This window comes from Perca flavescens, chromosome 17, assembly GCF_004354835.1.
Source record: "Perca flavescens isolate YP-PL-M2 chromosome 17, PFLA_1.0, whole genome shotgun sequence".
In the NCBI taxonomy this organism is placed as follows: domain Eukaryota; kingdom Metazoa; phylum Chordata; class Actinopteri; order Perciformes; family Percidae; genus Perca; species Perca flavescens.
The window spans coordinates 16,852,305-16,874,004 of NC_041347.1; the positions used below are offsets into that span (position 1 = coordinate 16,852,305).

At 42.2% G+C, this 21,700-nt stretch overlaps 1 protein-coding gene across 4 annotated transcripts in view; it reads right to left on the minus strand.

Moving 5' to 3' along the window:
* wdfy4 (WDFY family member 4) overlaps window positions 1–21,700 on the minus strand; it is a 43,701-nt gene that overhangs the window by 13,643 nt on the left and 8,358 nt on the right. For 3 of the 4 annotated variants that reach the window (XM_028602913.1, XM_028602914.1, XM_028602912.1), the window contains 41 exons: window positions 21,063–21,295; window positions 20,831–20,970; window positions 19,978–20,108; window positions 19,648–19,749; window positions 19,322–19,512; window positions 17,604–18,328; window positions 16,959–17,052; window positions 16,643–16,857; window positions 16,374–16,477; window positions 15,986–16,211; window positions 15,675–15,751; window positions 15,371–15,589; window positions 14,406–14,584; window positions 14,087–14,318; window positions 13,442–13,593; window positions 13,253–13,364; window positions 12,972–13,162; window positions 12,709–12,861; window positions 12,491–12,564; window positions 12,016–12,174; window positions 11,794–11,888; window positions 11,590–11,686; window positions 11,266–11,468; window positions 10,315–10,481; window positions 9,552–9,671; window positions 9,283–9,462; window positions 9,041–9,199; window positions 8,467–8,593; window positions 8,205–8,356; window positions 6,933–7,171; window positions 6,711–6,832; window positions 6,353–6,544; window positions 6,146–6,255; window positions 3,654–3,731; window positions 3,307–3,498; window positions 3,142–3,217; window positions 2,837–3,051; window positions 1,100–1,248; window positions 877–991; window positions 476–561; window positions 323–385 (listed from right to left, as the gene is read on the minus strand). In XM_028602913.1, coding sequence (XP_028458714.1) covers window positions 323–385; window positions 476–561; window positions 877–991; window positions 1,100–1,248; window positions 2,837–3,051; window positions 3,142–3,217; window positions 3,307–3,498; window positions 3,654–3,731; window positions 6,146–6,255; window positions 6,353–6,544; window positions 6,711–6,832; window positions 6,933–7,171; window positions 8,205–8,356; window positions 8,467–8,593; window positions 9,041–9,199; window positions 9,283–9,462; window positions 9,552–9,671; window positions 10,315–10,481; window positions 11,266–11,468; window positions 11,590–11,686; window positions 11,794–11,888; window positions 12,016–12,174; window positions 12,491–12,564; window positions 12,709–12,861; window positions 12,972–13,162; window positions 13,253–13,364; window positions 13,442–13,593; window positions 14,087–14,318; window positions 14,406–14,584; window positions 15,371–15,589; window positions 15,675–15,751; window positions 15,986–16,211; window positions 16,374–16,477; window positions 16,643–16,857; window positions 16,959–17,052; window positions 17,604–18,328; window positions 19,322–19,512; window positions 19,648–19,749; window positions 19,978–20,108; window positions 20,831–20,970; window positions 21,063–21,295 — 6,646 coding nt within the window. The remainder of the gene's footprint in view (window positions 1–322; window positions 386–475; window positions 562–876; window positions 992–1,099; window positions 1,249–2,836; window positions 3,052–3,141; window positions 3,218–3,306; window positions 3,499–3,653; window positions 3,732–6,145; window positions 6,256–6,352; window positions 6,545–6,710; window positions 6,833–6,932; window positions 7,172–8,204; window positions 8,357–8,466; window positions 8,594–9,040; window positions 9,200–9,282; window positions 9,463–9,551; window positions 9,672–10,314; window positions 10,482–11,265; window positions 11,469–11,589; window positions 11,687–11,793; window positions 11,889–12,015; window positions 12,175–12,490; window positions 12,565–12,708; window positions 12,862–12,971; window positions 13,163–13,252; window positions 13,365–13,441; window positions 13,594–14,086; window positions 14,319–14,405; window positions 14,585–15,370; window positions 15,590–15,674; window positions 15,752–15,985; window positions 16,212–16,373; window positions 16,478–16,642; window positions 16,858–16,958; window positions 17,053–17,603; window positions 18,329–19,321; window positions 19,513–19,647; window positions 19,750–19,977; window positions 20,109–20,830; window positions 20,971–21,062; window positions 21,296–21,700) is intronic. The other variant, XM_028602915.1, reaches the window with a different exon arrangement.

The window sequence follows — 21,700 nt, forward strand, 5'->3', positions numbered from 1 at the left end:
GGTGGTGACGCGTTTGAAGAGAAAAGGACTTATGAAGGACTGATAGTGCCAAACTCAGTGGCTACAATCAATCAAGATGTGTGGAGAATAAGAAAGATGGAGCACACAAATAACCAAACAGCATCGCAAAAGTAATCTTAAACTATTGAACAAATAAATGTCACTTTTAGGCAACTCTCAAAACTTTAAGAATATTTGCATATCTTACTATGTCACAACTATATTTTGATTTATTTTCCGTTTCAATTGATGAAATAAAAAGAGTGATTACATGTTACTGTCTCAAAATGTGCTGTTGGATGACTGTGACTAACTGTCTTACCTGGCATTAGCAATGACCTCAGCAACCCCTCTGCCTTTTAATGCTGACACTACCATGCACAACCTTTAGGGAGAAAGAGAGAGGAAAGAATGACAATCAATCATAATGCTGAAAATATATATTTTTTCCATCCAGTCAAAATAAATGTGGTACCTTTTATATGCAGAGACATGGTCTTTATTCAGGAATACCAGGAAGGCTGAAAGTCCGTTTTTCATGAAGACCTCAATAGCATTGCCCTGATAGTGACAGAGATGCACAGTGGGTCTTTTGCTAATCAGACTTAATTTAATTTGTGTCAAGTAGATATTTTTATCCATCAATCCCTTTTAAACCTAGATGTAACATGCATATTGACTGACTCTTTTATCCACACGCAGAAACAATGTAATGGAAAACAACAGAGTAAGTTAACAATCTGATTTCTATGAGTACTCAGAGAAAAACTTTTACATCTAATGTCAATGCATTCCAACTAAATCCTATGTAGACATAATCTGAATAAAAGATGCACGTTAATTCAAGGCATCTGCTGGAGCATTAGGATGTCTGACCTCTAAAAGGAAACGCATGAAGCGGGCATCCTTGATATCCTCATAGAGCCAGCGTCTGCATCGGGCTGGTGGCAGTTCTTTACTCAGCATGGTGGAAATATAGGAATCCCTCACACTGGCAGAGAAAGAAAGGGACACAGAGAACGACAGATGACTGATTCAGACAACTAAAAAACAAATGTATGCTCTTTATATCTTTTGCTGTAACTGCACACAGCTGTACCTGCTGGGGTGGTGTTTCCTGCAACAAACATCTCCAGCAGGACTAAGAGTGAATCCCTCACACAAGAGCAGGCTCTCCTTCCCAAACAGCAGCACCCCCTCTGTGACTCTGAGGCCACTTACCGTCACTACACACATCTTAGCCTTTACCTTCAGAGAGAGAGAAGAGAGAGACAGAGAGATACATTAAGCCCTGTGTGAGAGGCACAATACACATCAGCACACTTCTCTCCCGGGACATGACATGGCAGCAACGCAGGCACTTCAGGCTTTACTTGATTGATCATTTTAATCACATATTCTAATCATTATTAAAAAGACACAGTTGAACACTTCATTATCAGAGCTGATTGATGGGGAGCCGTGTGACTGTGTGTTTCATCCAGCGCCAAAGTGGACCCACATGCTGCTTTCAGCACTGGTTGTAGCTAATGCTAACTGCATTGTGATGATGTGTGGATAATTCTATTGTCTCTCCTCATTTCACAGTGAGTGTGTGCACCTGGCTGTCTCCCTGTGTTGGCCCCTCTGCCGGCCCTCTGGGACACAGCGCCCCAAAACCATATGGGGCCCCAACATACCCGCAGGCCCCTCACAATTTATACTAATCAAATCAGACTCCCTACCTCCAGACACAGAGTCACACACTTTGTGGAGGAGGAGGCACTGCCTGGCCATTATTAGGAAAATGAATCACTGCCAAGCACACAATAGGAAACCTGCTAAGTGATCAGAACCTCTGGTCTGAATGCACACAGAGACACGCTATGATGGATAATATCACTTGTCACGTAAAATTGTTTAATGAGAGTCAAGGTGAGCAAGTCTCAGTTACATGGCCCAGGAATCTCACATTGAGCTATATCATGGTCAGATTGTACTGTATGGCAGTATTCCATCACTGAATGCTGTCCCTAACAATGACTAGATTTCAGAAAAAAAACTAGTTACATTTATTGTTTTCAAAGATTAAATACATAACAATAAACTAGTTTCCTTATCTCCTTACTGTGCACTGGACAGATATGCGTTATCAGTGTGTGGGTGATTTAGCTCATGATGGGAAGAAGGAGAGAAAAGGAGGACTTTTATTGACTGAGAGCCTAATGTCAGACCATTGATTTCTCCCCCACACATTACTGTCATAATCACACTATTGGCGCTGGCAAGCTAATTATGAGTGGGTCTCCCTTTGTGTGTTACTGTGTGTGTGTGTGTGTGTGTGTGTGTGTGTGTGTGTGTGTGTGTGTGTGTGTGTGTGTGTGTGTGTGTGTGTGTGTGAGAGTCCGTGTGTGCATTTTTCAGAGCTAATGACTGTGTTTATTTGACAGGAAGCTCAGCAGGACTCACACACTGAACCACTGCAAGACAACAGGACACACTTGCACACATCACACACTTACTAAGCGGATGCAAGACAGCTTGCATCACCTCCTACTGTTTTTATTAATACTTCTGTCAGAAACATTAAAAGCCTCGGCTGGTTGCCGGAGTGATGAGAGTCCCTGTCAACATGTGCCTTGGTTTCTAACTCACTGGAAGAATGCGAAGAGCTGAGCTGGGCCTCGACATAAAAACATTACACTAATGAGGAAAGATGAAATTCTGATAGCAGCGCTGGGCTATTGGAATCCCTTAGTCTACATCAGATAATTATGATTGTGAATATTAGCAGGGTGGGAAGGAGGAATGTTGTTTTAAACGTAGCATACCAACACACCCTCCTGTGCTACAGTACCTCCTCTCCAGGGTGCAGCTCCTGCAGGATGATGCGTATGTCCTGGCAGTCTTGTGTGTGGGAGCAGGATTCGGGGGTGAAGGGGTTGGGGGGACCCTCAGTGACAGCAGCTGTCTCATTCAGAACAGGGAAGAAGGTCAGACAGTCAAAATCCTGTCCCCCCACCTCTTCATCCTCCTTAGCCTCTGCTCCAACTTCACACAGGATCTTGGGCTCTGTTACAAAGGAAACACATTTTCCCACTGAGCTTACATCCATGACCCACATTATAGTAAAAACTAAATAATCAAAAAAATCATTTTTACCTGTGTCACCTTCTGTTCTAGTTTTGTTATCCTCAGACATGCCAGTCCTTAAACCCAGACACAGTGTTCCTAGCACCTGTTGTGAATACACATTGCAGTGTTAAGAGGTTGAACACTGAATAGGACCCTGCTCCACATATTCTGCTTTAAACTAAAAGGCTATACCCGTTTGGATTGTCTCAGAGCCTTTCTGCGAATGCGTGATCTGGTCCGGTTGGGTCCTTCAGCAGCATTTTGCACCCAGTCTCGGTTCAGCAGCACCCCTGGGCCAGGGCCAAACACAGCTCTCTCCCTCAGCAGCTCAGCCTCCACATGCAGCCATTTGGAGCTCACTCGCTCCCACTCACTGGCTCTTAACTGGGGCGCAGAAACAGGCCCGGATAGGGGGAATAGATGAGACCGAGATAACCATTATTACAGATGCAATTTTGGCTTTTTGTTAACATTCATTTCAGTATATTCTTGGTTATTTATTACTTTAGTACTTTATAGTATAGTCATTTTTGTCAAACCTGTAAGTGGTTTGTCCTCATATTCTCAAACATGCTGTGGCCTCTCTGTCGATGTGACTCCATGTAGGACAGAAACTCCTGCAAGAAAAGGAGAGTAACCTGATGGGTGCAAATGAAAAGAGCGAGCCACACAATCGCTCTTCCTCTAGCTCATATTGTAAACACATAGCACACATCATGTTCACAGAGATTGCATATTCATAATGGTATTGTTGTTTCCTCATGCAATTACATTGCATTCATACAATTACATCTGTTCTAAATTGCATTCAGTGGGCAAAATAAGCTAGTGGCTACAGTCTTACAATAACCCTGTCTGGAAATGTAATCATTTGTTGGTGTGATCTAATTAACATAAACATTAATATCACTGAGCCACGCCACAGTCAAGGGCAAGGCTAGTGTGTGTACCTTTACTGTGAGTGTATGTATGTATGTATGTGTCGATTAAAAGCGAAAAGAAAAAATTGAAAAACCCCAAAACAGAGCCGTGTTGACACTGCAGGATGCTCATGTTCAGCAGACACACTGGGATCATATTCTGACTGTTAACTGCTTCATTAAGCCCATCATCACAGCGGTGCTCGCTGAGAGACTAGTGAAACAACATGTGTCCATCCTCACAGCTGACCCAGGAAAGCCATTTAATTGACTGAATGAACATGCAGTAGCTCTTTATATCTAGTCTTATTTACAGATGCTAATTCTGTGTTTTGCCAAATAACCCCATTAATGCAATAATTGATTTCAAGCACAATCAAAAAAACAACTACTTCTGTAATACAAGAGATGCAAAATTTCTGAATAAACCCATGTGTAAAAGTTGACAAACTTTGAAAAGCCCTCTGGAGAATGAAAACTGTTTCTCTAAATGACTGACTGCCTATCCAAATGGGAAGTTGTGCAGAGAAAAAAATAAAAGAGTAATTTGAGGGGAGATTATAGAAATATTACAGACAAAAAAAGAGTGTAATAATGAAGTTTGCAAACTAGAGCTGTGTTGCAGCAGATAAACAGCAAGTCGGCGTCATCATCTCCTAATTTCATTCCTTCATTTGGACAAACATAAGTAATATATAGCATTAATTACCCTATTTAGCAGATAGGAACCTCATTGACTTTTTAAATGCTGCATTAAATACATAACTCATCTCTTCCCTCTGCAATTAACATCAGAACATCACACTCATTTCCATTTTAATGACTTCCCAACAATACGCCACCTTTGATGATAAGGCAACATAATGTCAACTTCATTCTGGGCTGGCAGTGAATGTGTAATGAACTTAACGTGATCATTAGTGCTGTTAATTATCTTTCTAATATGAGGACACAGATATGATTATGGAAACTGCATTCGCTGATGAAATAAATCTCTAGAAGAATTGCACTGAAGCTTGACTGAGGACACAGTCTGCCTATCATTCTCTGTATTCTCATTCATTACCTACAGAAGGCTTTAAAACTCCTTTTTTGTTTAATAAAAGTAGATATCTGAGACCCGGAAACTACGCTCAGTGCTCTGAGAAATACATCACTATGGATCCAGTGACTGAGAAGAAACTCCCCATAAGCTCATGACTTGCCAACTAAAGGTCATAAGTTGATGATCCAGAAATTAATTAATTACTCACTTGTTTCTTCATAAAGATGAATGGAAAATGAACAGACTGACTGACCACTACCGATGATTTGAATATCTTTTTTTTTTTTTTTTATTACTCGCTGCATGCTGCAACCTACTCAGAGTGAAGTGGGGCGACACACGGCAGAGAGGAAGAAGGCAAACATCCCTCTCTCTTCTTCCCCACCTCTCAGATGGAAAAACAATTCATCACCCTCTCTGATAGCCTGTCAAAGACTGATATGATAAAGAATAACATCAAATGAATAATGTTTTCATCAGATTGGTACCACTATAATTGCCAACCCGATTTCTGTCTGCAAGAGAATCACACAAACAAGAACACACACACACACGCTTTGTGGGGATGAGACAGACACACAGACACGGTAATTTCATGCCTGTGTGCCTGAGTAATATGTCCCCGCTCCCTGCTCCAGATGGCTCAACGTCTTAAGCGGTGTGGGGGAACTAATGATGTGGGCCATGTGTTTCGGGGGGAAAAACAACAATAAACGAGTCTTTAACCTTCAGCAGCAAACAGTGTGTTGTAGTGAGTGTTCCCATTGATAGGCCTAACACATATCAATTACTATGCCCACTCAGGGGCAATCAGCTGTGATAATCCAAATCCATTTAAAGAAATAATCAAACACCCCCACAGGGCTGGACGGCCCACAGCACAAACACAGCAGTGACTTTGGGATAAGTGTTTGGGCACTGCACTCTGGGATGCTTGGGCACCTGGGAAAAGGTAACGACCCCACACTCCTCAAGATGACAACAGTCACAAACCTTACACATCTCTCTATCTTGTCCCGTGCCAAAGAACCGAACTTTGGGGGAAAGTGAGTGTGTGTGTATTTACCTCTACTGTTACTGACTCTTTGCCTTGTCTGCCCAAAGCTGAGCGAACAGCACTGCTGATCGTATCAAATGTCTTCTGAGAGCTGCTGGCCACCTTCTGCTTCTGAGACTCTAAGAAGGCAAACAAAATAAATTTAAAACAATCAAGAATAAAGCTAACATTCAGGAATCATTTCCCTCTTCAGTTATTAGCATAGGGAGAACTAACCTATGTGAAGCCGCCAGGCTTTGTGTGCCATCTCCTCCCACAGAGGGCTGATGTCAGTCATGCTGACAGGCCCTGTCTCAGCTGTGTGGCTCGCTGAAATCTCTGTCTTAGAGGTTTCTTCAAGTGTGTGCTGCCTCTCCGCCATGACCTTTGACCAGCAGGCCTCCGATAAGGACACAAGTTCTCGGTCAACTGGAACACACACACACACACACACACACACACACACACACACACACACACACACACACACACACACACACACACACACATTGAACTCTCTAGTGGCCCAGTAAACCTCCATTGAGTCTACAAAAATGTCAGGCTTCAATAAACCCCCACATACTGGCCTTCATACCTGTGGCAACGTCTGCTCCGTTGCTGGGGGGTGCAGAATGTCTGGTTCTGGTAGCAACCAGTTGGTACGAAGCTTTTCTGTTCAGCACTTTTTGTGCCATACATCCAAAACCTTCGGGGTAGCTAAAAAAAATAAAAGAAAAGCGTGATTGTTTAAATTAACAGTGAATCCTGGTTTCAACAACATGTTTCCGTGTGTCTCAATGTATGTTTTTTGCTTTACCTGCCCGATCGTATCAGTAACAGACAATGAAGAAGGCATGTAATGAAGTTTACATTTGCATTGTAAGTTGCCATGACAACATCCCAGCGCTCCATTAAGGTCTGTAAAGCCCTGATGACCCCGTCCTTTTCTTCTTGGGAATGTCGTGGTTGAGACAAGAGATAAAGCAGGACTTTATTGGTGCATGAGTAGAGGGCTGACACAGTCTTCTCTTTCTGAGTTTGGCCTTTCTCCAGAGCCTAGAAGTATACAGCAGTGTATCGGTTATCAGATAGTATTAAACTGGAATTAATATAAGTGGCCTATGGGCAGATTTTCACAATCCAGTGCTCCCATTGGTTAAAAGGAAACATCTTCACATTGACAATTATCAGATTACTTTTATTCACAGGTTGACATTAGTTAGCATGTTAATGAATTTTAAAATTTCAGATTTATGGTAAAAACATTTTTTTTTTCTCCATATTAAGTGTTTATATGGAGGTGCATGTATTAGGGCTGGGTACCGAACTCTGTACTTTCTAGGGTACTGACCAAACGTTACGTTTTCACGTTAAATCAAATCGGTGCCAAATTCCGTACCTGAGAGCATGCAAGCGTGAGCTTCTCTGTCCTCTTCTCTGCATGTTTGACAGAAATAGACACACGCACGCAGAGCTGCATGCAGATGGTGCAAGACTACGTCGCTTCTGCAACTTGTTCAAGTCACAGTGAGTCACGGTAATGCTGATAAAGCGGTCACAAGTGTGGTTACACTTTTTAAAACTCCACGCAGACAGCGTTTGCTGCAATATAATATAATGACAAGCCGAAAGCGGTTGCGGTGCAGTTACACTTCCTCTGAGACAGGCACAACAGCATTTTCTATGCCCTGGTGACAGACTAACAGGGTGGAGGTTGTAGGGCAAGGCAAGGCAATTAAAAACAGTCATGATAGAAAATAAAAACAGGTTAAAATAGAACAAGGTACAAATAAAAGAATAAAAGTTACAGTGCAGTGTAAGAAATTACTACTTATTTTATTTAATAGGTTGTAGGGACAGGTTTGGGAGGGGAGAGGGAGATTATTTTGTCTAAGTGTGTACAATTTCTAAATAAATAAAATGTTGAAATTGAGAAGTTTGGACTTATTTTGATTCACTGAAATAAATGTTTCACAGCGAGTAAAGTACCAAAAAAAAAAAAAGTACCGTTGGGCATTAGCCACCGAATTTCAGATACCCGTACTGGTCAGCAGCCCTAGCGTGTAAGCTATGTATGTGTTGGTCTCACCACCACAATCTGATCCGCAAGGAAGTTGATCAAACTTCCAGAGTCTCCCAAGAATGTTCCACTGTAAAGTTTCTGCTGCAGAGTCTTACTGAAGAGCACCACATTCTCCATCAACGTGCCCATCTGTCCTTCAGGAGTCTGACTCTTGCAGTCTGAGAGATAAAATAAAAAGCAGCACATTCAGATGAGAGATTTTGTTGTTGTTGCATGGGCACGGTCAGGCCAGTTGGAGCTATGAGGGAAGCATGCATTGTAATTCTACCTTGTGAGTTGAGATGAGTGTTGTTTTCTTCCTCATGGCTGAGCATGTGGATGATGTCCATGATCAACTCCAGCAACTCAGTCTGGAAACTCTGCCTCTGCTCCAGCGATGAACCATCAGGGGTAAACTGTGACATTTAAGCATTTTATTAGTTAAAAACTTGATTGAAACAGATAAACAAAAAATAGATTGACACTTTAATATGCGACAGCTCTTCCATTATGCTTGATTGACATCTTATCTAAAGTGTAGGTGTCGGTGGTGGTGTGTGTGCATGTACAGTAAATTAAGCTTGTCTAGCTGAAAACACCTCTACAGAAATCTGTAGTTCTGCAGACCTAGTGGTGTTCGCTCTCTCCTAGTGGTGAATCATATTATAGTACCTTGGCTCTAGCTTATTTAGTAGCTAAGCAAAGAGTGGCACCTTCTGGAGAGATTAGAGTTTTGCAGTATTTGAAGAGCCTTTTTTCAGTGGTAGCAATAATGCATGTGTTGCATGGGCGTGTGTGTGTGTGTGTGTGTGTGTGTGTGTGTGTGTGTGTGTGTGTGTGTGTGTGTGTGTACATGCATTCACCTCCAGCAGCAGAACAAGAGGATGTGTGTTGGGGCTGACAGACACATTAAGAAGACTGTCCATCAGCAGAATACGGATGAAGTCGCACACCGGCTTCCTGTTTGGATGACTCTTGAATTTGTCTTCACCTTCACTCATTAAGAAAGGCTCAACCCCACCCTGAAAGAAGTGAACAAACCAGTGCATAAGACAAGAGATATGAGAACTGTTAGGATTTCATTAATCCAGAGTAACACACAGACCTCTGAAACGTTCACAGGGTACACAACTCCAGCAAGTGCATAGAGAAACTCTGGTGATGCCCACAGTGGGTCTCTGGGCCGGAGGTTATGGAGAAGACAAAGGAACTGCATCACACTTGCTGGGAGCTGCAGTTCCCATGATGCATCAGTGCCTGACATGTGCTTTGTTGGAGGAACAGGCTGTTAAAACATAAAGATAAACAAATGGTATTGCACATTATCAATTTGTGGTGAAAAATACTGAAGGTGTAAGGTTATTACATTCTTACCTGAGTGATGATGACTTTGACTAATTCCAGCAGTATTGCCGCAGCTTCAACACAGAGCTGCTGAGGAGGATTGTCTGCTTGGCTGTCAATCAATGACTGTAGGATATCATCCAAATGCATCTGTAAATGACACATAAGAGCATTATCAAAAGGGATGAAGATGAAGCTATAGTTATAACTGGCTAACTTGTCCCATGTCTTGCCCATTATCAGATTTAGTCAGCTCTGCATGGCCTTGGTATGTATGGAATATCCACTTGTACTTTAACTATTTCACCATTTACTAACTTTTACTGCGTCTTTTAACATTTTATCAAGATCTCCATCATGATTATTGTACTTTATTTGTCTCATTGCTTATTGCTGTGTTGCATGTTTGCATGCGACAAAGCTTTGCTTTGTTGCTTTGTGTTGATTGCGTGTACTTAATGTGGATATTGTTGATGTATTACAGTACTAATGTTTTGCTGCTTCCTGTTGCTCTGCACTGTCTTGAGAATGCTTATGCTTACTGTCTTTATGGCATCTTGTTTTCTTTCTGTAAATTTGAACCTGTCCTTCAGTAATGTCTTGCAGTTTCCTGTTGCTTTGGTCTCAAAACATTTGCCAAAAGAGCTACAGTTGGAAATTAGCCAGCTGGCTAACACTGGCACATTTACAGCAATGTTGATTAATGTGTGTTGTCCTTAAAAAAAGAATAAGAAAAAAAAAAAAAAAAAAAAAGAAAGAATAAAGATGATTTACCAGATGAAAAATTACCCACCGTTCCCTCTGCAGTGTGACTGGCCTTCTTTTCCACCAGCAGAGCAGCCATGGCTTCAACCACCTGAGGTAGGTGAGAGTGTCTGATCAGCAGCCCCTGTAGAACATCAAAGCCTGGACACGTGGTGCTGAGGCACTCATAAGACCAAGAATGGGCTCGAAGGTTGTCTGGGGACAAGGCAAGAAATCAATGATAGAATCATCATGTTATCATGTTAATTATTGTTCATTACACTGAACGGCATGGAAATGTCAAACAAAAACCCCCAAATATTTCTTAAAGGTCCCATGGCATGAACAGTTCACTTTATGAGGTTTTTTAACATTAATATGCGTTCCCCCAGCCTGCCTATGGTCCCCCAGTGGCTAGAAATGGTGATAGGTGTAAACCGAGCCCTGGGTATCCTGCTCTGTCTTTGAGAAAATGAAAGCTCAGATGAGCCGATCTGGAATCTTGCTCCTTGTGAGGTCATAAGGAGCAAGGTTACCTCTCCTTTCTCTGCTTTGCCCGCCCAGAGAATTTGGCCCACCCATGAGAGAGAGACATCATTGCTTTCAAACGAGCAAAGTGGCAGTTGGCCAAGGCCACACCTCCACCCTCCACCTTGCCCCCCCCTCTTCAATAGCATTTAAAGCTACAGACACAGAAATGGCACATCCTAAGGAAAGCTCATTGTGGGACTGGCTCTAGTGGCTGTAATTTTGCACCAAGGCTGAATTTCGGGAAAGAGACTTCAGCTACAGTATTAGGGGACCACTAAGGCCTATATAAAAGCATCCAAAGAGCACCATGTCATGGGACCTTTAAAAGTACCTCTTTTTGTCAGTATGTAAATACAATTTAACATCACTTTGTATATGTCATCACAATATGATTCCAGTAAAGGGGCCAAACTGACAACATTGAATTATTTTCCTGCTTCACTGTGAGAAGGTATTCAACTCTATGTACCCGTGACAGCAAAGGGTTCCTCCATGCACTCTATGAGTGTAGCTGGAAGTACACCCTCTCTGAAGCTGCTCTGCTGGCTGGGACTCGACAGAAAGTGCGTGAGCAGGACGAGACCCAGTTTCAAGGTGGAAGGGTGAAGGTGAGGCTGAAGGAAGACCAGGAACCAACCACTGCCCAGGGCATCTAATAAGGCCTTCAACTGACTAGTGGAGAAGAAGAACATTACAGACTAATTCAGTTAATGTTTCTGCTATGATATTATGGCACATGAAATACTAGGGAAATATGTTTTGGTTTTGCTAAGTAGTAACAGATGCCACTCACTCTTTGATTAGGATGCTGTAGGAGTTGAGGATTTCACAAAGAGAGAGTAACAGCTGGTTGCGGATCCAGATGAGGCTTGCTGGATCCGAACTCTGAGCTACAGCACAGACAGGACAACTCCGCGTCAGTACTGGCAACAACTTGTGTCATCCATGAGACATATAATTGACTGTATAAGATGTGGTTGGGTGTTATATGGTGTACCTGGTGTATCCTGTGAAAGATCACTGTCAGATAGCTCACTGCCTTCATTCATGTTACTAAGACGAGGGAGTGTGTAGACCAGGAAGAGCCCAAGTCTGACCGAATAAAAGGACATGTTTTAAATACAGAGCTATTCCTGAAAACCTTATTGGCCTGATATGTTTATGTAAAAACTATATGACAGGAACACTTTGTTGTGGCTGATGTATTCCCAGACTGTACCTGCTTATGTCCAGAGGGGTGAAGTGAGCTTTTAGGAGGGATGTGATCACACAAGAAATTATCTTAACCTTCTCAACGGTCACAGCAGGATTGGAAAGCTCATATAGCAGATTTGGTAGCAGGCCCATTCTGTGCATGACCACTGCATTTCTGCTGTCACTGCCGAGAATACAGAAAGATTAACAGAGAAAGCATTAATATCAATCCCAATCTGTTCCCACTGACTGCAATCCATGCACACTTTCAGTCATGCACTTCTCTCCAGCCTCTGTTGAACATTCCCTTGACTATTTCAGTTGTACATTTACATGATATTGATGCCCAAGGCTGCTGCAGATGTTGACAAAGAGTGTTTTCAATCCTGAACAGGACCCTCTTTATTGTGTAATCTAACTAGTTGGCCATGTGACTTGATAATGAATTAGATTAAAGCTACTGTGTTCCCTGGTCACATGCCGATAGCTGTGGAATTTACCTTGAGGACTTCAGCATTTCAGCAAAGTGGTTTAGGATTGAAAGGTCCAAATTATCTGATGTGTTCTGCCACACCTAAAAAACATGGTATAATGAGACAGCAACACAAAATAAACAATTTTACGTTTACAAACTTTCCAAATAAATACTGGGTGGACATAAAAAAATTATCCAATCCCTACATCCGCTGAACTTTTGTGCTACAATGTGGATGCTTACTTCCAGGTCACACAGCAGGGACTGGAAAGCAAGTGTGTTCTTTAGGCAACCAGACCCAGAGCTCAGCTCCACTGAGTTTGAAAGACACAGAACCAACTGAAAGGTTCTGTAGCTGACCAGGCTGCGCTTCATCTTCAGCAGGAAAGCTAGCAGCTACAAGGAGAACAAATTATACTTAAGGACAGATCACTACAGTAAGGTAGCAGATTTTGATTTCTGTTTCTACATAACGTGAAGCAGTGATTTTGCCGGGTCCGACCGACCTTGTACCCGTTGATGCGGTTCATTTCCTCCTGCATGGCAGAGTTGGTCTCCAGAACAGAAAGAAGAACTTTGACAGCCGCATACAGGGAGCTATCATCAGGCGCCATTGCAACTAGACTGAGAACAACTGTAGGCCCACCAACGTACAGGAAACCATTGGATGCACTGCTGGGGGTGAATGTACGCACACCTAGAATGAAATGGAACATGAGCTTACCAAATGTGCCTGCAAGAATCAACTAAAGAGCAAAAAAAAACTTTCAAATAATACTTTATTCACCAAAATGTCCAATCAGGGCTGCTCCTATGGTGCGAGCTGTACCGCTTAGGTGCTGGCTGATGTTTCGAGCTAGGAACACAGGGGTTGAGTGATCCCGAGAGGTTATCTCCATCTGCAATAATTGCACATAATGATTGCTACTCTGTATGAAAACAACAAATACATAGGTTCAACATGGACTCATCTTACCTCTTCAGCAATCAGTCTGCAGTCCACCTCATTGTAATCCTCTCTGATCTGCATGACAGTGGTTAATGTAGAAATTGCTGGGTTGATGCCAAATGAGATCCTCTCCTCAGGGACCAGCCTGAGAGGGAGAGACTCAGCATCTAGATCATGGCCTGGACACAAAAAGAGATGTGTAACAACACAAGCAAGTAAAGTAGAACTGCCCTACAAAAGTCAAATGTCATGTGTAACCATAATCATCACTATATATATATATATATATATATATATATATATATATACACACACACACATACATCAGTATACAAGGTCCCCTATAGTAAAGCAAATCATCTGTTCTGCAGAGAAAATCATGCATGCATGCCATGAGCGCCATGACAACATGATTTACTGTATTTCATGGCATGGTGGAAAGACATACATAGCACAAAATAGATGAACCTAGACTTATCAAAATTACATTCCTAATGCATCTAGAAACAACGTTATGTTATTCTAGGATCATATTTGACTCACACCCCAAACAGATATATTTACAGATTCCGCATGTATAATATGCTCTTATTCAGGATGACTTACTGTAAGTAAACAAAACACATACTGTGGAAATCCTGTGAAATTCTTGCACAAGATCTTGAGACTCACCTGTGTTGCGCAAAGCAAGGAAGTTGCCCTGGTAGGCGGTGCCTTGTGTGTACATGACACCCACAGCCTCAGGACTCAAAGCTTCTTCAAACAGGTAAGAAGGACCCACTCGCCATACTAGAGCAGCATGCTCCTTCCAAAGAGCTGGTGTTCCTATCAGTCCATACACATCAATCACAGCTGTGGGGTCCATGGAGACATACTGACCAGGGAATGGCTGAATATACTTCATCTGACGGAAAATGCAGAGGCTATGATACATGAATACATAAATGCCAGTTCAGTCATCAGCTCCTCAGTTTCTCTCCCCTTGTCATACCTTTCCTGTCCCCACTGCTTTGCCGTTGAAGTAGGCTGAAGTCAAACAGCTCTTCTTCACGTCTTTGGCCATGACCACAACCAGGTGGTGCCACTGACCTGGGACCAGCACGCTGGAGCAGCGGAACCTCAGTGATGTAGGCAAAGAAGTGGGAGTGCAAACTTCTGGCTCCAACATATCTGTTGAACAAAGATGGAGAAAGACATTCGGTCAATCTCTGCAGTAAAAACTCATAATGCAACTATTGTGCAGTCCATTTTTAAAGCTATAGTGCGCGACAATTTTATATGGATGAACGTCCGTTACATTCAAGCCATTGCCAAATGAGTTGATATAAAGCTAATTAAGTTTATCAGCGCCACAAAACACTCTCTGTATTTTTCAGCTTGAGTGATGCGTTTTACGTCAACGCTGAGAAAGGGCAACAGCAGCATTCAGCTTTGTAGACGAAGAGGAGATAACAATTACAGGATAATTACCTCTTCTGAAGAGTCCATTTTCCAGAGTCCAGTTTGTTTTTTTAAATCATCCGTGTCATCCTTGATTTGACGCGATAAATGCTTTAGTGTGGGGAGTGGGCGATCACCGAAGGCTTGCGTCAGTCCGTCGTTGTTGTCGTCATTACTTAAAAAACGGTTTTGAAAGCTAGCAAGAGAACTACAATGCTAAAGAAATTCTCCTACTTTCTTTAATTCATTTTGTCAATCAATAAATGTTATGTGAAGGTTTTTTTTTTTTAAGATTATTTTTGGGGCATTTGTAGGCTTTTATTTGGATAGGACAGCTTAGACTTGAAAGGGGGAATGACCAGCAGCAAAGGGCCGCAGGTCGGAGTCAAACCTGCAGCCACTGTGTCGAGGAGTAAACCTCTATATATGGGCACCCACTCTACCAGGTGAGCTAACCAGGGGCACATTATGTGAAGTTTAAGGGCAAATACTGACCAAACTTTTTATTGCTCTTACCCAGGTAAGTATATGCTTCCTCCTCTGTGGAGATGACCAGGCAGCCGTCATAGGCCGAGAAGGAGATTGACAGACAGATGTACTGTTGTTCAGTCCGCGACATGTGGCGAACCACTGACAGTAGACGGATTGGGTGGGAATCACAGGCTGAACTAAACCGGTTGATCTGGAACCAGCAGGAAAATGAGAGACCAGCTACAGGAGGAAAACCCCGGCAGTCTAAAATATGAGAAAGATTATTAGCCATTTTATTCAGATTTATTCACAAATGTGTGAGTATGATGCATTTCGACTCATCACTTACCTCCTCCAATTCCACCTGTTGGGATTGAATCAGCAGTCACTCCTTTCACTGTCGCCAGAGAGGGCAGGAAAAGGCAGCTGCAAAACATACCGTCACATGGCAAGAAATTTGTAAATAATTGATGTTTTTTTAACATTACAGAGAGATTTCCTCAAAAGCCAAACCTCACTGAGGTCATTTTTGCAGCACATACATTCTGATTATTTTACATAGAGCATAAGTATACAGTAAGTCCCATTTAGTCATCTACCATAGTTTAGTCTCTTTGATAGTGCAGGACTGCACAGACACCCAGTAAAACAAAGACTCACCCATATCCACTCTCGCTCATGTCAAACTCTACAAAGGCAGGTGAGGAGGAGAGTCGGTGTGGCCTGAAGGTGCGTGGTGATGTCATGGTCACCAGACTGATGATCTGGTGGACAGGGATTGCCGAACCAGAGGATTCACTGCGAGTTGTAGACTGTAACAAGCTGTAGGCCCGCTTCAGTGTCTTTCCTGAAGATCCCGAAGAGGCATCTTCCTGTGTACTGTGACCTAGTTTAGACAACACAACCAAAATCCAATGTGTGACCTGATTGATGTCTGTGTTTGAAAGGCCAAATTATCCCTCAAGTGGACTGAACTTAACATGCATGAGTAAAGAGCAGGCATAAAATAACAGAAAGATTAAGGCATTAGAACGAAACTAGTCTGTACCACTTGAAACAGGAGCTTTGACTAGTGGGTGACATTCTAGTTGCGACTGCATGGCCGTTTTGTCTGCCAAACACATGAGTGGGTCCCCTAAACAAAGGAACTTTCTGAGGAGGAAAAAGTAAACACGATCAGACATCAGATTCAGAATATTGTAGGAAAAATATTTTTTAAATAAATTTTAAAAGCAAAAAAAAATCCAAAAGCCTCTTCATCTCCAGTGCAATTAAGAAATGCATGTGTATGAACCTCGGAGACGGAGTATGTTTTACCTGAAGTCTGATTGTGTGATGGCCTGGGAGGAGAGCTTCTCCAAGATGCGGGTAACTGGTAGATGTAACCGGTGGTTTGGAGCCAGCAACATGCTCTGACAGTGGGCCAGGAGTGTGGAAACCAGCCCCCCCTCGCACACTATCTGGCGGTTTCGCTCAGATTTAACCATGGCCTGGATGTGGTGTGCCAGTGAGAACTGGACCTCCATAGAGAGCTAGAAAAAGGGAAAGAAATGTGTGTCATACTGGGGCCATATCCTGTATTTAATAATGTGTAACTTAAGAGACTGTAATATGTTCAGTCTAGAAAAGGTACCTGTGGGTGCTCAGGAGTAAATACGGATGAAAGAAGAGTCATAATAACCCGGATTGCTCCTGGATGAAGAATAACACGATTGCAGGTGAACCTACTGAAAGCCAAGCAAAAAACACAAAATAAAAAGTATGGGTTGATACTTATGAGATCACATTCATTCACTCCATTTTATACATGAATGTAGAGGAAATTGTAATTCATCTTATAGGAATATGTAGGCCTGTCGCAATCAATTAATTGCATGATAAATAAAAATGAGCTCAATCATTTTTAAATGATTGAGAAATGATTTTTATTGATTGTTTTTGATTGTGTTTGGTTTTTATTCCAGTGCATTTTTTGTTAACAGAGACTGAGAGTCCATTTTATTTATTCTTTTTGGTTGTTTTGTTTATTTATTGTGGATATTTAAAATGTCTTCCAGTTCTAGTGTTAAATATTCTTCAGAAATAAAGGTTTATTGATATTTGAAAAAGTGTACCTGCATTATTATGCCATTATCATATTAGAGGAAAATGGTCTCAGAACGACAATATTATCGTTTATCGCAATCATTTCTGGGACAATTTATCGTCCAGCAAAATTTGTTATCGTGACAGGCCTAGATATGGTTTCCAAAACTTCCAAATGGTTAGAAATATACACCTGTACTGAGACTCTGTGCAGACTGTGGAAATACTGGGTGCTGCGTTTCTGGACCTTCCCTGTGTGTTCTCCACAGACTGCAGGCCTGATCTCAAGTGAATAGGAGGGGACCCTGAATGCACTCTTTCATGCTCTACTGGTCCATTTAGTTTCTCTTTCTCTCCGTCACTCCCATCCTCTGGCTCTAGTCCCAAGTTTATCTCCATAGAAGAGTAGGTCCCTGTGGCGAACTGGTCGAGATAGGAGAGCAACCTTATACATGTCCGAAGAGTGACAGGCAGATTGGGCGGTTGGGGTGTGGTTGAGGGAGCTTCAGGGGCCTCTGCTAACTCAACAAACTGGTGGAAGCTCTTTTCAGGAGACTGGTCGTCCTCTGCAGTCTTGAGACAGGAGCCCTCCTCTCCATCAAACTTCACTTTCTCAGGGCCTTCTGTGTAAAAACAGCCCAGCTGGAGTAGAGCCTCTGCCAGCCTTTCATAATAGCCACCAGTCTCAAAATGGTGTGCATTTACTGTGTGAAGATGCACAGCCAAGGCCAGAATGTGTAGAGTGAGGAGGAGGAGATCCAGCAGCAGTTGGTGCCCAAGGGACTTCCACACTTCTCCCTGGGGAGGGTCAGACAGAGCTCCTTCCATGTCGATCACCAGAGAAAGCAGTCCGGTGAAGCCTCCTGCTCTCCTGAAGGCATCCCAGCTGTTGGGGCTCTCCATCACCTTTAGCACAGACTGAAATACAGAAATGAGAAGTCAGACAGACCATTTGGACAGTGAGCATGTGGAACCACCAAAACCACGTAAGCCTAATCACACACGTGACAAAGCGGATTCTATACTTGTATTTTGACAGACACTAAGCTTAGTTCAAAGTCTCAGCTTTTAATAGCATCTCCCTGGTCAATTAAAACAATGTCATGAAAAATAGATGAAACGCATAGATATATCATAAATCATTTCTGGTAACTAGTTTTTGGAGGTGAACAAAATCACATTAGCTTTATTCAATTTAGAGACCTAATCCATCAGGCAGGTAATCTGTAAGGCAGAACACAGAGGGAAATGTGATTAACTGAAACTGGAGTAATCACAATGGCTCTTAACACTTGCCAACCCAGGTCGTACCCAATCTGATTGCCACCTGCTTTAACCATGTTAGTACAAAGAACACACACACACACACCCCAAAACAAGCATGCATTCACAAATTCACAAACACACACAACACACACACACACACACACACACACACACACACACACACACACACACACACACACACACACACACACACACACACACACACACACACAGCAAGTAAGAGCTCTTCTCACTGCCATCTATAAAAACGGACACATACAGTGGGTGTGTAACTTAGTTAGGCTTAATCAGATCTCTGTCCCATTCACTGATCTGATAGAGGTGGTAATCTTCAGAGTGCCACAGCATAAGGCTGCTGGCCTAATCAAATCGGTCCAGAGTTAACAGCTAAACCTGTTTTAGCAAATCAATCTGCATTTGTCTATAATGTAATGAGGGTCCCACATGCTAAGAAAATAAATTCACTAGCTTATTATGTTTTGAGTGCATTACAATGTGTTTGATTTGATGTAGAGTGGAGACTATGTTTACAGTTCAGCTGAGATCACTGCATATCTTGAGTGTTTTTGGATATGTGTGTGTGCAGTCGTCTGTGACTGTGGGGTGAATCTAAAATGTAAGTACCTGCAAAAGGTCCCGTTTCAAACTAAGTTCCTGCTGTGTAGAGGAGCAGAGGGCTCCTATGGCGGTACTCATAAACTCCTCTGGGTTAATTTCAGCTAGCTGCTCCAAAATGCTCAGAGTAGGACTTCGATACTGATCCTCATCCAAGAAGATCTTTAGGTAGGGAACCATACCAAGGTCTCGCACTGAAACTGGAATATACATGCAAAAGAAAATACACAACAGCAGTTTCAAGCCCTGACATAAATGAAATAATACATTGCAGATAGTGAAAGAGTAAGGAATTTTATCAAAAATTGGACATGAAAAGAAGTGAATGTGTATACCTGCGTTTTTGATTGAACGCAAAGTAAGGGTTGACACAACTTGAAGCATACAGGTAGTGAGCAGTCTCTCACTTTCCTCCACATGTGGCAGCTGCTGGGGGTCTAAAGAGCACATGAACTTTAGATGCATTTTTTGTCCACATCAATTCAGTTTTAAAATCACTCACTTTGAAAGTAAAAGTACTGAATTATGACTGGGTGTGTTCACTCAATCCCAAATTCGCTGTAATGATGTGTCATTATGTTGAAAAATCCCTCTCTGTCTGCTCTTAGTAGTTGTGCAATCATAAGTACATCATACATTGAGGAAACAAATATGTTGGTTCATACTTATTTGGGGGGGAGAGACAACTCCAGCCTTCCTGAGGATTTTGGCTCTCCTACGAAGTTCGCTGAGCAGCAGCTCTAGCAGGCCCCAGTCACTCAGCACCTCAGCTAGCATACCACTGTGCACGGTCATCCTACAGAACAGAGGAGATAGCTCTTTGAAAAGATCTGCAACTTTATCCTGTCTTACCTGTTCTGTGTTCATCGTCTTAATGATAAGACTAACCAAGCTTGTGCAGTAGAATTTGGAGAAGGTTAAATCTTTGTTAATTTCTTTTTATTTAAAGTGCTCATATTATGCTCATTTTCAGGTTCATAATTGTATTTAGAGGTTATATCAGAATAGGTTTAAATGGTTTAATTTTCAAAAAACACCATATTTTCGTTGTACTGCACATTGCTGCAGCTCATCTTTTCACCCTGTGTGTTGAGCTATTTGTTTTAGCTACAGAGTGAGGCATCCAGCTAGGATGCCTCACTAGTCTCCTCACACCTCAATAGCAGCTAGGCGAGCATTATAACGTGTTACAAAGTGACGCACGTTCATCACGGAAGTAAAGGCTGGACTACAACAGAGCTGTTTCGAGCAGTTTGTGAACAGTGTTTTCTGTTGGAGATGGTAAGTGCCTTTTGGGTGGACTTTGTAAACCTATAACGTGCACAAAGAGATATACAACACAATAAAGGGAAGGGAAAAAGCCAAAAAGTATAATATAAGCACTTTAAACTATCTTTATAAGGTTGGCAATTGAGAGGAGAATAACAAATTCTGACTAGCATCAGATACATTTAGGATAAAATATTTTAAGTAGGAGTATCCTGAACAATTCAGAGTAACTACAGTAGCACTGCTCACCTGTGGAAACACTTGAGAGCCACCACTCCAAACTCTATCCCCGCCACTCCTCCAGCCAGTGTCCCAGCCCAGCTCTGCTTCAGCACACCCAGCAGTGCCCGCAAGGTCTCATGGGGGATGTAGTTCAATTTAAATATCACCTGTAGGAAATCATTTAATCAAACCTCAAATGCACGGTGTATCAATAAAAAAAATATGCAAAGGACTTTACTGCCAACATTATAAGTCATACCATCTCTAGCAGTGAAAAGAATAGCTTTTGTACAGGTGCTGGTTTACGCCACAGACAGGCAGCCAGCTGGGCCATCGACTGGACGGTCCACTCCAAGAGGAAAAAATTGGCTGGGTCCCTCTCCCATATTGTCTGCTGGGTTCGAAGAAGCTGGCAGCATAGCAGTGAATCCTGAGAACGCAAAAGGGAGGCCTGCAGCAGGTGGAAGGCAGGCAGGTTTTTTACTGCTAAACCTGGAGACAGAGGGACATTAGGAGAGAAAGTGTCAGTGCACTTGTCTAAGGAGGTTTTAGCCCTTAAAAATGGGTCAATGAATAGAATAACAGTCTGCGTGTTTATCGAACGTTATTAATTGGGAGACAATATGTTCTTGTACTAGTCTATACAATATGGTACTGCAAAACAATATCAGCCTAAGGTCAATTTAGCCCAAAATATTTTTTGAATTTAAGGCTCAATTTATCAGATTTTGCTCTGGCAAGGTCAGACAGTCAATTTTATAGAAAAAGGAAAACAAATAAAATTACAAAGAACCTTTAACGCAGAGCACATCCTGAATCCAATAAGCCAATCGAGTTATACATACATAGATAGATTGAAAACAAACAGCACAACATGCATGAACGCAAAAGAAAAGT